General features: G+C 57.2%; 3 protein-coding genes across 4 annotated transcripts; 1 reads left to right on the top strand and 2 right to left on the bottom strand.

Moving 5' to 3' along the window:
- Positions 1 to 1,996: 1,996 nt before the first annotated feature.
- Positions 1,997 to 5,709, bottom strand: BTBD19 (BTB domain containing 19; the record flags this gene model as incomplete). 2 transcript variants are annotated; one of them, XM_084243317.1, is made up of 8 exons in its annotated part: positions 1,997 to 2,131; positions 2,254 to 2,379; positions 2,487 to 2,618; positions 2,698 to 2,766; positions 2,864 to 2,923; positions 3,748 to 3,801; positions 3,888 to 4,101; positions 5,624 to 5,709. In XM_084243317.1, 8 exons carry the CDS (start codon positions 5,707 to 5,709, stop codon positions 1,997 to 1,999), a joined length of 876 nt encoding a protein of 291 aa, XP_084099443.1. The 2 variants fall into 2 exon arrangements, with proteins under 2 accessions (XP_084099443.1, XP_084099444.1); XM_084243318.1 differs by lacking the exons at positions 2,864 to 2,923; positions 3,748 to 3,801.
- Positions 5,710 to 7,812: 2,103 nt separating this feature from the next.
- DYNLT4 (dynein light chain Tctex-type 4) lies at positions 7,813 to 8,475 on the top strand (the record flags this gene model as incomplete). The annotated part of the gene is made up of 1 exon (XM_084242913.1): positions 7,813 to 8,475. The coding sequence occupies exon 1, from the start codon at positions 7,816 to 7,818 to the stop codon at positions 8,473 to 8,475; it is 660 nt and encodes a 219-aa protein (XP_084099039.1). The 5' UTR covers positions 7,813 to 7,815.
- Positions 8,476 to 8,824: 349 nt separating this feature from the next.
- On the bottom strand, positions 8,825 to 13,430 carry PLK3 (polo like kinase 3; the record flags this gene model as incomplete). Its single annotated transcript, XM_084242298.1, has 15 exons — positions 13,091 to 13,430; positions 12,807 to 12,914; positions 12,597 to 12,713; positions 12,324 to 12,453; positions 12,158 to 12,245; positions 11,283 to 11,378; positions 10,994 to 11,192; positions 10,754 to 10,880; positions 10,463 to 10,554; positions 10,128 to 10,221; positions 9,908 to 9,991; positions 9,657 to 9,819; positions 9,381 to 9,510; positions 9,120 to 9,233; positions 8,825 to 9,019 (listed from the first exon to the last, which is right to left on the bottom strand). Exons 1-15 carry the CDS (start codon positions 13,298 to 13,300, stop codon positions 8,825 to 8,827), a joined length of 1,947 nt encoding a protein of 648 aa, XP_084098424.1. The 5' UTR covers positions 13,301 to 13,430.
- Between the last annotated feature and the right edge of the window lie 1,760 nt (positions 13,431 to 15,190).

The raw sequence follows: 15,190 nt of genomic DNA, 5'->3' as shown, positions 1-15,190 counted from the left end.
CATAAAACTCTCAAGTTTTAGCAGAAAGGGGAGGTCCCAGGTTCCCTGCCCCACCCAAGGAAGGGTGGAACAGAAAGGAAAAGCTAGAGAAGGCAGGGGAAAAGCACTTGGGAGAGGATAAAAGGAAGACAAGGAGACTTGGAGGAGTCCCATGGAGCAGAGAGACATGTGAAGAAGCAGCCAAACTTGCTTCTTGGCCTTGGACTTGCACCTGGGACTTGGGGGACATGGCGGGGGACATGGCAGGAGACACGTGGAAGAGACAGAGACGTGGGTGAGAGACCTGTAGGAAGACTGACAATGGTAGCCTTTATCTTGACTTGAATTTTCATTTTGCTCTTTTCCTTCCACCTCTTTCCTTGGGTTCCCCACCAGAAGGTGCCTTAGACTTGTGGCAAACTTTAGGGCCTCGTGGCCCCCCTTTGGGCTAAACCTATTTGGCTGGGCATTTACCTATGAGTGGATGGATAATTTGGGGTGTTTAAACCATTTTAACTATATTCTTTCTCTTCACTCTATTGCACAATAATTGTATAAAAGTTCTTTTCTATTGAAGGTTTTACGCCCTAAGAGTATGTTTTGTGATGGCAGAACACATTAGAACTGGCAGGTTTGGTGGTCCCGGGATGCCCATCATTCTGCCAGCTAAACAAACTAATACAGAGAAAAGGACGCCCTTATTTCAAAAGACAAAAGGACTCAGAACCAAGCAGGCCTTGCTAAACTTCCCCCAGTTTGCACTTAGCTCATACACTAACTACATATTCTTCCACAACTGTCCACTCTTCAAACTTAATGTAAACAATATTCAGGTTTGAACGATTTCTTCTGATCTTTCTTTTCTTATGAAGGTGCCTGTCATGTAAAATATGTTTTAAGTAAATGCATATTTTTTCTCCTGTTAGTCTGTCTTTGTCAACTGAAAAATAATAATCACCACTGTGATGAGAAAAGATTAAGAAATTTTATTTTCCAGAGTCAAGAATGAGGGCCAGTCCTCAAGTTCCGATCAGTGGCTCCCCCAGCCTTAACCCCCAAGGCTTGCAGGGACACACCAGTGACACCCAGGTTGGTTACAGTATAAAAACATTACCCAGGGGAAAATGAGTAACTCCCAAGGTGGCTTGAATACCCGCTTAAATGCTGTCATCACGAAAGATGAAAGAAAAGTGCAAGGAAGCCAGTTATGGGGAAGTCACCAGGGAAAGCACGAAAAACTAGGGTAAGATTTGTTAAGCAGATTTCGGTGGGTGCCTTCACCGATAAAATACTCTCTGGGGTTAGTCATCCTTCTTTTCTGGTACACAGGGAGACACCCTGACAAGCTATTTCCTTTATAAATGTAATTTTCCCTCACAAAACGGTTAAGTTCCGTTTTCATAGCATCATCTATTTATCGAAATAATACCTACGCCAAAGTAGCCTATTTTGAGGTGGCACATGGGCCGCTCTTCAGTGTCTTCGAAGGTAGAAGTCACAGGAAGCAGATATGAAGGAGGACAAGGACAAGGCAGGGACGACCCCGTTTGTAGGCGTGGGCACCTGGGGAGCTGGACACGGGGGGGGGGGGGGGGAGACCTGGGAAGGATCTGGAGGGAGCCCGCTTCTGGCCTGAGCCTGAGGTTCCTGCGGGGCATTGAGGGGCGCGATCTGAGGAGGCAGAATTAAAGATGGGGCTGAGCTGAAATGCTACGCAGGGGTAGCGAGAGTGGCCGGGGCGGGCGAGCGCGCGCAGGCAGCCGGTGCGCACCCAGGCTGCGCCGCACAGCAAATCCCAGCGGCCCGACTTTCCCGCGCACCCCAGGCTGCGCCCGCCCGCGCCGGCACCCGCAACCGCAACCGCCTGCTCCCCAAACCCCACCCACAGGACGTGGCGCGAGGCCGCGGGCGAGCCTTCCGGGCGAGCTGGGACGGGGAGCCGGCGGCGCGCGCCGGACGTGGCGGGAGCTGTAGTTGGGAAGGGCCCAGATGGCCTCTCGAGTCACGGCCTCCTCGGTCACTTGAAGGTCAGGTCTAGAAAACGGTGGTGCTCCCGGGGCAGGGTGCCCGTCCGGCGGCGGCACGGGGCGCCCGGGGCCGCGTCCCCCCTCCGCAGCGCGTGGCACTTCCAAGCCTCCACGATCTGCTCCACCTGCAGCGGGAGGCCGGTCACCGCGGGGGCCCCGGGCCCTGGACCGTACCCGCACCCCCCAGGGCCTCCCTCACCCCCACCCGCTCCCGAGTGGGTCCGAGCCCGGTCCCCTGCGTCCGCACCGGGATGAGCGGCTCCCGCCGGTTCTGCTCTTCCAGGGCGCTCAGCTCCGCCGGGGCCAGCAAGGCCAGTCTCAGCTCCCGCACCACGGGGGCCGCCACCTCGGCCACGGGCCGCTCCAGCACCGCCTGCGAATGTCATGCGGTCGGGCGCTTGCTCCGCCGCTCGCTGCCGGGTTCCGAAGCCCGAATCTCCTTCAGCGCCCCCACCCCGCGTCCCTCGAGGCCCCACTCACCGCGCCCACGCGCGCCCAGCTCCGAGCGGCCAGGACGAGCTCAGACTCGTCCACGCGGAGCTTGTCGCTGCGCAGCAGGGGCAGCAACGCAGGCGCCGACAGCTCCAGGAAGCCGCGGGTCCGGAGCGTCTCCTGTGGGTCCCCAGATGGGTCAGGGGGGAGCAGAATGAGGTGTGTGGGGTTAGAGAATGAAGGTGCGGGAGGGCTGTACCTGACTGTGGGCCTCTATGAAGGCTATGCAGCACTCCTGCAGCGGGCCCAGGCCAAAGGTTACAGCCACCTGGGGCAGACAGAGGAAGGTCAGGGCGGACACCAGAGGCCATGTTCCCCGGCCCTCCACACCCGGGCGACCGGCAAGCCTGTCCAGCAGCCCTCACCTGCAGGGCCTCACAAACCAGCTCCACATCCAGCACCTTCACCACAAACTCCAGGCACAGCTGAGAACAAATATGAATGTGAGTTTGTGCCAAGCCGTCCCTGCTCCAAGACCCCAGCCCCACCCCAGAAGGAGTGAGCAGGCTTAGAACAATGAGCCACCCAGGCAGGCTCCTAGCAGCTCCAGACCCACCCGGACCAGGCCAGGGTGGGCAGAGAATCACCTTGGCCTAGGGCTTGGCAAACCTGGAGGTGCTCAGGACTAGCAAAAAGCCAAGCCTAGCAACCTACTTTCTAGCACATTCTCCACCAATTAGACCAATAAGCGTCATGCAAAAGTACTCTCCCTTTCAGGATTCTTCCACCACCTGTCCCCTCCCTGACTCAAAGACACTCCTGGCCAGACCCGGTCACCCTCTCCAATCTCATCGCATCCTTTCACACTCTTAATCCAGCTATACTAAAAACTTACTAGCTCCTTTTGTGCCTCTGTGATTAGAATGCCATCTTCCCACACCCTCTCTAAACAAACTTCTACAAGTTCTACAAGACTGTTTCCTCCTCCAGGAAGTCTCCCCAACTCTCTCCTCAGTAGCAGGACTAGATATCTCCTCCACATAGTCTCAGACCATTTATCCTCTTCTGTCACCCTTCTTACGCCATCCGGTTGTATTCTCATGTCTGTTTTCTCTCTCGGAAGAATGGGAATCAAACTGACTTGTATCTACAGCACCAGCCATAACCACTCATGTCATCTACGTGGAGAGCTACCCATACTTCCCTCTATATTGGTACACATCCTTCTCCAATCCAGGAGCGTGTGAGACAGTAAGAATCCAGCCCACTGCGGCAAGGGAAATGAGAGAGTGGCAGGCACAAAACCTACCTCTCGAAGTTCCTCCAGCCCATACTCCACAGCAGCTGTCAGCACCTCCAGCACCTGCAGAGTGGGTGGTTGGGGGGATGGAAGGGAGTTTCCCCTGTCCCTCAGCCCACCCCCTGCTTCTCCCAACCCAGTGGGCTCACAGAGTGGCGGTGCAGCTTGACACTGTTGGTATACAGGAACTCTAGCACTGCCAGGAAGGCCTCAGCAGGAACAGTGCTTAGCACCACGGGGTTAGGTACTGCAGATCCTGGCTCCAGGCCCAGAAGTTGCTGGAAGAAGTTGCATCTACAGGCCAACAAGCACCGGTGGGCAAACACCTCCTGCCTTTCTTGACCAACTAAAAAGCGAATATCACTGTGGGAGAGAGAGACAGAGAGCTGGGGGAGAAGAGGTCAGACAAAGCAACTCTAGGTTTTGTCTTTGCCCACTTGGGCCTTTGGTCCCTTAGCTATCATAGAAGAGGTAGGGCTGAGTTCTTCCAGCAGGTCTGGAACATGTAGACCTGGGTTCTAGTCCCAACTCAGCCCCATGGTAGTTCAGGCAAGTGACTTCCTAACTTTGTGTTTTGGACTTCTTGCCTATAAAATGGGATGGTAGGCCTCCCTGGTGGCCCAGGGATTAAGTCTCAGCACCATCACCGCTGCAGCCTGAGTTCTATCCCCGACCAGGAAGCTGACCCACATGGCGCAGCAGACCTCTCCTGTCTTGCCTGCTGCTCTCCTCAGCAGGGTGTTTCAGCAGATCCACTTGATCTGCTCTGCACAGTCTCTGGTGAATCCTCTCACCCCTCCCCCACAACTCTGGCCTACACCCCAGTTCTTCTACACAAAAATAAAAATAAAAAAATACAAGCAATTTTTTTTTAATTAAAAAAGAAATGGGATGGTAATCCCAAACCCTCAGGTCTCAGAGGAAATGGCTTGATCACAGGGGAGAGGAGAGACCAGGGCTGATGGCAGCAAAATTGAACCCACATCCCTCCACCCGTCTGCCTCCCCAGCCTGAGTCTTGGGGGAAGGGAGGCTTCTCCACAAACTGCAAACAGAGCTTTTTTCAGCCTCCTTCAGGCACCTCCTTCAGGAGGGGGGTGCAGAGTGCACTGACTGCAGACAAGTCGGTCTTGCACTATCATGAAGCTAGACCACATTTTCCATTTTCATGATTACTTCCGGCCCAGCCTCTGAGCCTCAGAACAATTTAGGGAGTAGGAGGCAGGAGATGAAGCCTGAGCTACCTGGAACCTCTTAATCCCTGGTCCAAGACCCAGGGCCCCACTACTCAGGCAAGATTGTGGTCCCTAAAGCAATAGGGTTATGGCCTTAGGGAGAAGCAGAGCTTTGAAGCAGTGAGACAGAAAGCTGCATTTTAGTTCTCTGGAGCAGCCCTCCCCCTGCCCCCATCCCTGATTTCAGACACCTAGCATCCTGGGCAGGCCATGAGCCCAAGGCAGCACCCTTGAACTACTTCCTCTCTGATTCTGACTCAATCCCTTGAGCTTTGTTCTTCTGTGAATCCCTAGTTTACTCCTCAGCCTCTCCAGGGAAGACACAAGTTACTTTCCCTTTCAGGATCCAGGGGGCAGACAGCCCTTCTCTGCCAGAGATGGGGAGAGAGGGGGAAGGAAGGTCTTTGCCTGAGGTCACACAACTGCTCCGAGCTCCAGCCCCCTCTACCTCTCCCCTTCCCCACCTCTGGCTGTCAGGATATCAAGGAAATTGAGTGACCAGTAGCCACCTTCTACACGTCCCCAAACTGAGCTCGCCAGGGAGGAGGGTCAAGTCCTAATTCCCCACCTCTTCTGTAGTCTGGGCTTCTTCAGAGTCCTGGGGCCCAGCCGATACTGCTAGGGAAAATCCAGACAGGCGCTATCCCTCACCTGTATAGGGGGTTGTTGACGAGGCTTCGGAGTGCTGTGGAAAAGGACGAAGTCTCCCCATGCACAACCAGTCCTGGGGTCTCCATGGATAGATAGGACAGGGGGAGTAAATAAGTGGAGTAGCTTGCTGTCGGTCTGTGAGGTAGTGGGTAGGAAGAAGCAGGAGGCCTGGCCAGGCCTTAGAACTGGCGAGGAGACTAGAAAGACCAGAAAGGGCGGAGCAGGAGCTTCAGAGGCCTGTTTGCTGAGAAGCTAAAGTTTTGGGGATGGGAAGGAGAGGCCCATGTTCCTAATGGAAGCATCAGGGGCCTGTAGAGGCCCAAGCTTCCACTCAGGGTTAGGGACAGACTCCCGGAAAGGGCCAGGAGACACTGAGTTGGAGTTGATATAGGAGAGGCTGGCGGCTGGAAGCTGGCAGCAGATGAGGCCCCAGCTGGGAGCCTGCCCAGGCAGCACTGGGGTAGGAAGCCAGTGGGTTTCCACGGAAACTGGAGTGAGGCCTGAGAGCAGGCCCCGCCTATGTCTCACAGGTCCAGGAAAGCTTCAGCCCTGCAGGGCCATAAGCAAAGTCGGAGGGTCTTAGCACCCTGGCCTTGCACAGAGTTCAAAGTTGAAAATCCCTGCTTCTCCTCACTTCCTCCACAAAGGCACACAGTGTCTGCATCAGGTTTGCTAGGCCTGGGGAACCCCCCTCAACAGGGAAAGTCCTCACCCCCATGGATAGTTTCCTGGGCCCAGACCAGGCTTGTCTGGGCAGTCCCGTCCGAGTCCCGAGGGGGGAAGGGGAGATCAGGTGAGGAGGCGTCAGCTCTGGGAAAGGCTCATGACCTCTGGCATCCCTGAAATGAAACTCAGTGTGTGGGGGAGGGGTGCTGGGGTACAATGGGGACTCCCAGGGAATACAAGAGGTGTGGCCATCTGGGAACAAGCCCTAGGACACTTGGATCAGCAGGGGTCAGAAAGCTGGACTAGGGTTCACTGCGAGTCACTGCTGTGTCAGGGAGTTCTGGCTGTCCCAGCCCCCCTGCACTCCAGCACACAGCCCTGAGCTGAGGAAGTCATCCAAGCCACACCCTAGCTCTGCACTGGGAGCGGAAATGTTTGTCCTTGTTGAGGCTGATGGGGAGACCATAGAACCATGACGTACTCCTTCCTGTGGGCTGGATCCTGATTCCTGAATAGCCACCCCCGCAGCCTCAAGTCCTCCCATATCCCAGGCCTCTGTGACTTGCTCACAAGACGCGAGTCAGTCTTCACAAGGGAGAAATGGATGGTGGCTCAGGGGCCCTGGGTTGGGGCAGCACCTTTCTGACCAAAGCCTCTCTCTAGGTGTCCCCTCAGTGATTACTGTCATGGTAATACCCAGGCACCTCTGGCTCAGTGCACGTTCACAGTAGTAACACTCAGGTTAAGCCAGAGCAAGGGCTGGAGGAAGGGAAGCAGGGAAGGAGTGCTTGCCTAGCAACCCATGGCAACTCCACAACACAGGCCAAGGGCATTGCCCCTCCCACTGCCGAGGGCGGTGGAACAAGGAGAGATTGGAGGCCAAAGGCTCCCGGTGACTCAGGTGCCTGCCTGCAGGAGTTTCGAGAAGAGAGGGCAGCATCCCAGAACTGAATTTGGAGGTAGGGCCAAAGGCCAGAAGCAGAGGGTGGAAGCAAGTTCATGAGTCACCTGCCCTGGGTATGGGCCAGTTGTTTGGGGGTGGGGGTGGGATCTTTGTATAAGCCACCCTAGGAACAGGTAGGGGTGCAAAATGACTGGATTCAATACCCAGACCTAGAAGGATCTGTAGCTCTGGGATCTGTCTTTCCCTCCTTCTGGTTTGGGGTTGGCCACACCACTGTCCAGGATGAGGCAGAGGCAGATTTCCCCTTCTGACAAAGTCAGGTGGAAGTGAGAAAAGGCAGTGTACTCAGCTCACTTAGCTAACCCCCAGAGGAAAAAGGAGCGTAGGGAGCAGCAGCCAGCCCAAGAGGAGATTGTTACCAGCATCTCTTCCCTTGCTTATGTCCTAACGGCCCTTAACCTAGGAATCCACATAGCTCTAGACTACTTGAGTCACCTGTTCCCAAATCATAGCTAAGAAGGGGCTAAAGCGGGGGAAACGAGTAAGAGACGAGGTGGTTGGTGTACAGAGGTGCACGGTGAGGCCATCCCGTCCAAGTGTGAGCCTTCCAGTCCGCAGATCCATGGCTGGAAGACCTGTGTTCCCTGGACGTCAGGAAGAGGAGGCTGCTAGAGACCCGGGGCTGAAACTATCACCGGCACAGCCCCCAGGCCGCCTGCCCAGCATTGATGAGGCGCGACCAGCAGTGCCCGGCCCGGCTTCCCGCCGGGGCTCGGTGCTGGGCCTGGCCTCGTCCTTTTCACGGCGCAACTCGCTGGCCGGGCCAGGCTTGGGTGCTGGAGGTCGGCGCCCATCCCAAGGCCCAGTGCCCCCTCTAGGCTCGCGGGTCAGCTTCTCGGGGCTGCCCCTGGCGCCTGCCCGTCGGGTGGCGCCCTCGTACCGCACGGAGCCCGCACCCGGGGAGCGCTGGGAGGCAGCAGGCGCACAGCGGGCTCTGGAGGCGGCGCTAGCCTCGCGGCTGCGCGATGCAAGCTATTCGGGCGCAGAAGCAGGGTCGCTGGCCCGGGAGCTCTGCGAGCAGGTGCGAGTGCGTCTGCGCGAGCTCTGCCCCCCGCGCTACAAGCTGGTGTGCAGCGTGGTGCTGGGGCCGCGCGCCGGCCAGGGCGTTCGCGTCGTCAGCCGCGCGCTCTGGGACGCGGCGCGCGACGGGCTGGCTTCTGCCTCCTTCACCAACGCTTCGCTCTTTGCCGTGGCCACGGTCCACGGGCTCTACTGCGAATGAGATGGCCTTCCAGTTCTGCAAAATGGTTTATTACCCCAGGAGGAGTTCCCCTCTGGGGCTTACATCTCAATAAATAAATGTCTGTCAATAAATAAAACTGGTCCATAAATAATGCCCCCTAGCTGGGGGCTAAGGCTCAGGCTTATCTTGGAGAAGGGGCAGGAGACACCGAGGATAGGAGCCTCCAACTCCAGTAAAGCTGGTCCCTGATTCCCTGGGGGATTCAGTCCAGAGCCCCCAGTGAGGCACCAAAGGGACAAGAAGGACCACAAAGGCAAAGGCCAGAACCTTGCAGGCACAGGCCTGAGGCCTGAGGGTTTGGGTGGTGGCCTGCTTCACATGTTGGGGCCTAGGCTGCAGGGCAGCGGTCCCGGAGCAGGTGCAGAGCGTAGCGGAGCCGCTGGCGCAGATCTGGGGAGCATCCCAGCTGCTGGAGGTGGGAGGCGAGGTAAGTACAAGCACTGCGATTGCGGCCCACAAAAGTCACAAGGAGAGGCTCCCAGCCACTGAGGATCAGCTTGGTGTGGTCCCCGTAGAAGTTCACCTGTGCACAGGACAGCAACACTGGTCAGGACCCAGGCCATTTCTTCCCCAGCACCCTAGGCCCCACAGACCTTGCAGTCAGCTCCAGGAGCGGCTCTTACCTGAACAGTGCCATCACTAAACAGCATGAGTAGGGCCTGGTCAGTCTTGACCCACTGCAGCAGGAGTGGGGGCACAGGCACCTCTACTTCTTCCACACTGGGTAGGTCTCCACCCTGAAAGCAGGGACATTGTCAGGACCCTTCTGGTATGAGTCTCCCTTAGAGGTTCAGCCTCTAGCTTTGAGCACACAACCCCCCACCACCACCACCCCAAATGGGAATAAGAAGGAATCAGAATGTTTTAGTTCCCAGTCCACATACCTTCATGAGGTGCTGCTCCATGTAGGAGGTGAAGTACCTCAGGACACCCAGCTGAGGCTGCAGGGCCCGCGGCACAGCGCTCACAGAAAAGGAGTAGTGCTTTGTGCTGGTGGGGTTGTAGTGTACGGTCCTAGAGCAGAGGAGACAGGTCAGCAGGAGCCCCGCACTGTCTCCCTTCTGAGAGACTCCAGGCCCCGGAGCCAGACTGAAGGTATCAGAGCCTGAAGGTACTAGATGTCAGGGCCCAGATACAAGGCACCCCACAACAGCACTTACTTTTTGTTGGCTGACAGGGCCATGTGTGTACCATTGTTGAAGAGCACAGCCACATGGCGGCTGGACAGTTGATACCCAAAACCATACTTGTTGGAGTAGTCAATCCACTTGCTGACCCATACCAGCGGCTCTGGCTGTGCCAGGGGAGCTGGGTTCTGTTCCGCTGTCAAGGGAGAGAGAAGAAAAGACTGTTTCTCATCTCCCAGTCAAAAGACTCCCACACCATTCACAGGACCAGACCGCAACCTTACCTGGGGGCATGAAGGCCAGGCAGTTTCTCAGAGCACAGAGGGCTGACTCTACCACTGTGGCCACAGTCAAACCTTCTTCAAACCCTGAAGGGAACAGGGCAATGGGAATTAGACATTAGTTACCCAGGACCCAGCCTATGTTGCTCTGCCCGCTCTTTCCCTTTGGTCCCTGGCTTAGCCCCAGTGCCCTCTAGCACCTCTCATCCTCCTGGCTGCTCACCATCTCCACTACTCGCCAGGGTCCCACGGGGTGAGCTGTCTTCAGGCGCTGTCTCTACCAGGCTGACGGGGCCTGGACCAGAAGCTGCTGGAGCCTGGAGGATTAGGTAGGAAAAGGGAGTGAGATGGGCCCCAAGAGCCAAATCTTCGAGAGTCCATGGCCCAGCCCTGCCCTGGCTGCCAGGGCACCTGAGGTCAGCCCCGCCTGGCTAATGAGACACAGCCAATTAGGACACCACGAGGCCAGATGCTTCACCAGCCTCTTTTATCCCAGGCTTCCCACAGCTGCTAGGGTGGGGGTGAGTCAGGATAACACCGCCCACGTGAGCACCTCACCTCGGGCCTGGCATCCTGGTGGCCAATGGATGTCCGTGTGAGGCCATTCACCAAACAGGAGACTTCATCCCGCTCTTCAGGATGGTTTTTACCTGGGGAGGGGGTGGGTATAGGCCTCAGCCTGCTGCCTAGCTCCCTACTTCCCACAGGATTATACAGATAGGCATACCCAACTGCATATATAACACACACTCTCCCCAGGAGTTCACAGGCACCCAAACTAACACCCCCAAAATGTAACAAGTCCCCCTGCTACTTTGTACCCTCAAACTATTGACATCGCAGACTCACTCTTATTCTTCTTCCTGCCAAAAAGGCTCTTGGTAACTTTGACAAACAGAATTCTAGCTGGGTTAAGGGGTATCAGGTCTGGGACTGTCACGCAGCTGCTGACAGGGAGTCGGTCCGGAGTGTAGCCCTGAGGGGGGGAGCCATGTGAGCAGAGAGAGACCCCAGGGGTCCTGTCATCTGCCCCCATTCAGTTCCCTGGGAATATACAGACTGGACTTCGGTGCTGCTTGAGCCACAGACCTTGGTAAAGAAGTCATGGCGCAGGATCTGGTCAATTGAGGGGCGGTCTTGGGGTGAGGCTCGAAGAATGGTGGCAAGGAGCTGCCGGGCAGACTGTGAGAGGCTGGCGGGCAGCGTGTAGTGAACCTGCTTGATGCAGCGGTACGTCTCCTTCAGGTCAACCGTCTCAAAGGGGGGGCTCCCACACAGCAGCGTGTACCTGTGGGGCAGAGCTAAAGGGGTCAGCAGTAAAGTGGAAGGTATGACCCTACCATGCCCCCACCTGTGTGCAGATGACCCTAGGACTCACATGACACAGCCCAGGGACCATATGTCTGCCTCAGGACCATGGCCCTGTCTCTGCAGCACTTCTGGAGCCACGTAGTTGGGAGTACCACAGATGGTCCTGAAAGGGGCAGGAAGGGGGAGAGGGAAAGGTTCAGAACCAGCCCAGCTAGTTCCCCCCCCATCCCTGCCCCCACTATGAGTGCAGACAAAGCAGCTGCCTGTCACCAAAGGCAAGAGAACTCCTGCTTGTCCTGGGACAATGGATGCCGGGGATGGCAGCTGAGTCCCCACCCACTCGCCTGGCCCAGCTGCTCAGCTGCTCTGCAGGACAGGGAGAGGCCCTGACCCCCAACCCAATCCTCTCCTCCAGGGTCAGAGGGCCCATCACAGATGCCTTCCCCTTTCCCCCACTCCCGTCTGTCAGACACCCATTCAGACTGTCACTTCCCAGGGTCTATGTCACACACACCAACACCAGCTGTCACATCCCCCATAAACACTCATCTGCCACACTTGCTCTCTGTGCCACTCACACCCGCCATCGCAGCCACAGCAGGGTCTTCTTACACAACCAGGGAGTCCTGTCCTCCCATTCCCACACGCTCAGTCTGTCCCCAACACACACCTAGCCCCATCCACACACAGAGGCAGTTATACACTTCCAAGAATCCTTACACACCCATCTCTGTCAGGGACTCACACATGCACAAGACCCTCAGCCTTTCCATCTGTCCCAGTAACCCAAGCTGCCACCTCCACCCCCAAATACGCACAAACAGCCATCATCCCTTCCCTGCCATCACATGCACATATCAGGCAGTCATCTTGCCTCCCACACACACAGTCACGCACATCACTGTGTCACACACAGACTGTGGCCACCCCCTTCTCACTCACTTCTTCCTATGCTCTGGGGGCTCCATCCTGGTCGCCAGCCCAAAATCCCCCATCTTCAGTTCCATGTTCTCGGTGATAAAAAAATTTCCTGGACCAAGACAAAAAGGTGTGTCAGACTCCTTTCTCTCTGCCTTCCACTCCCCATTCTGCTGGCAAGCAGTCTCACCCAGCTTGAGGTCTCGGTGCAAGATGCCTCGCTGGTGCAGGTACTTTAATCCAGAAAGGATCTGTCGCAGGTAGTAGCGCACTTCTGGCTCCAATAGGGTGTGCCGGGCCTTCCAGATGTGGGCAAGGGACTGTGGAGAGTGACTGCTCAGTCCCTGGCCTGCTCCCCCTGACCCTCCCTGTACCCAAGCTAGCTGAGGAAAAACAGGCCCCTAACGCTGGGTATTCAGGCCCTCTTTCCCTGCTACGCACATCACCGTCACCCTCCCTTCACCTTCCGGCTGCAGAGCTCCAGGAAAATGTATATGTTGTCTGCGTCCTCAAAGTGGTGCGAGAAACGCACGATGTGGCGGTGCTGCAGGTCGCGGTGCAGCTCAATTTCGTTTAGGATCTGCAACAGGGCCGGGGGGTTGTCATCCTCCAGGACTCCCACGCCATCATCCCCACCCCACCCCTAGTCCACTGGGCCTGGGCCCAGGCCCACCTTCTCCCGCTGATGCGGCTTAGTGATGCGGCTCTGCGAGATGACTTTGACCGCGAAGGCGTTGCCAGTCTCGGTGTCAGTGGCCTCGTAGCAGCGGGCGAAGCCTCCCTACGGGGAAGGGGCATCAAGTAGGGCGCTCCAGGGGAGGCCGCATCTGGCCCAAGACGTCCCCAAGCCGAGGGCCAGCGCCCGGGACCCGCCTTGTCAGCGGCCAAAAAGGAGCCCGGCGGGCACCCTTCCACCCCGGCTAGCCCGGCTCCCCGATCGCCCCCCGCCCCGCTTACCTTGCCCAGCAGGCGGCCTTTGGAGTAGGTGCGGCCGCTGCGCGGGTCCGTGATCAGACGTCCAGGGTCCGGCGCCGGCGGCCCGGCCAGCACCTCGGGCTCGGGTCCCGGCATGGCACCCCGGGGCGGCCCGGGCCCGGCCGGGGGCGCGGGGGGAGCGGCAGCACGCGGGAAGGGGCGCGGGGACAGGAAGCCGGCGGCGGGCTCCATGCGGGCTGTGCGTCGACGCGCGGACCCGCCTTGTTCTCGGTTCCGCCCGGCCCGGGCTGCGCGTGGCGCTGCCGGGACTCGCTACGCTGCGCTCGCGCCCGAGGGAGCCCGGCGTTTTTATCAATGAACGCCGGCCCCTCGCCTGCGGCTCGTCACCGAGAGACCGCCCCCTTCCTGGCGGCGAGTCACCGCCCAGCAACGCCCTCCTGAGGCCTGACGTCACCCGGAGGCTCCGCCTCCCGCCCCGAGCGCCCGAGGCCGAGCCTCCAGCTCGCGCCCGAAAGACCAGCCCGGACTGCGGGCCCCTGCGGGCGCGGCGCGCTTGTGTGGCCTGCGGTTTCCCAGGCCCGCCCCTGTGCCGCCCTGGAGACGACTAGGGCCGTTAGGGGGGGCGCCCGTCTTTCCCCCTCCTTTGCTGATGTGCCAGTGCGGGCTGGGCGACCGGGGCGTTTCCCCAGCAGCTGCGTGGACCAGGGTTCCAGGCGGGAGTGGGGAGGCAGGGCTGGCGCTAGTCGCCTTTTAGTGCGGTGTCCATGATCGCGTCCCCTGCCTGTGGCCAGAGCCCTCGGGCCCAGGCCAGCCCTGTTCCCTTAATGCCCGGGAGGGACTTAAGGGAAATATCTCCCAAATATCTCTCAAACCTGGCTTGCTGGTGGAGGTGAGGTGGCAACGGCCTGGGCTGGCGCGCAGGGTTTCAGGGTCAAACAAGGCCTGGCATTAAACGCTTTTATCGTGAGTCAGGCTACGTCTTCTGCTACTTACACTTTCACACTCCTGAGGGGCAGATCTTGGCTCTGGCAGGGTCCTCTATTGCCTTCCCTGAAAATACCTATTACCCTGAGTCAGCACCAGAGGCCAGAAAATGAAGAATAGGAATTGGATTTTCTCAAATCTAGTCATGGACGACAGGGCAGGTGGCCCTGGAGCCATCTGACTCCTTAGGCCCCTGGTCAATGTCCACCCTTCTCATGGCCAGAGACAGACAGGGGGTCTTATTTTTTTAAAGATTTATTTATTTATGCATATAAGAACTGGGGTATAGGCCAGAGCTGTGGGGGTTGAAAGGATTCACCAGAGACAGAGTGGGGAACAGAACAGGCAAATTGATTGAAGTACACTGCTGAGGGGAACAGCAGGTCTGCTGCGCCATGTGGGTTGCTTCCCGGCCAGCTGGGGATCGAACTCATGCTGCAGTGGCTGTGGACAGCTTCATCGGTTGAGTCTTAACCCTTTGCGCCACCAGGGAGGCCCCAGACTTGGGGCCTTAATCCCTCTGCAGTATTTGTCCAGGACTCTTCTCCTGGCCTTGTCCTTCTGGCCATTGTGCCCTCACTGTACCACCCAATCAATTTTCAAGCTGGTCATGTAATCCTCAAAGATTTATTGAGGGGCTTCCCTAGTAGTGCAAGGGGTTAAGACACAACCTGTGAAGCTATCAGCAGCCACTGCAGCATGAGTTCAATCCCCAGCCAGGGAGGAGACCTACATGGTGCAGCAGACCTCTCCTGACTCACCCGCTGCTCCCCTCAGCAGTGTATTTCAGTCAGTCTGCCTGTTCTGTTCCCCACTCTGTCTCTGGTGAATCCTCTCACCACCCCCCACACCTTTGGCTTACACCCCAGTTCTTGTATGCATAAATAAATAAATCTTACCCAAAAAAGATTTATTGAGAGCAAAGCACTGAATAAGACTGGTCAAGGTTAAGCCCTGGTTTGGTTTACATCATGTTTGATGGAAACAGACAATAGGCAAGTATATAAACAAGGTAATTGCAGGCTGTGAAAAGTGCTATAAAGGAAGTAAACGGAAGAGTAGCCGAAGAGCCCACTTTAGAAAGAGTAGCCAGAAAGTCAACGAATATTTATCAAATGCCCAATCAGTTTTTTTTTT

Source organism: Talpa europaea, assembly GCF_964194135.1.
Source record: "Talpa europaea genome assembly, chromosome: 9".
NCBI lineage: Eukaryota > Metazoa > Chordata > Mammalia > Eulipotyphla > Talpidae > Talpa > Talpa europaea.
The sequence above is the reverse complement of the archived record's forward strand: the minus strand, read 5'-3'. Positions and strand labels throughout refer to the sequence as shown.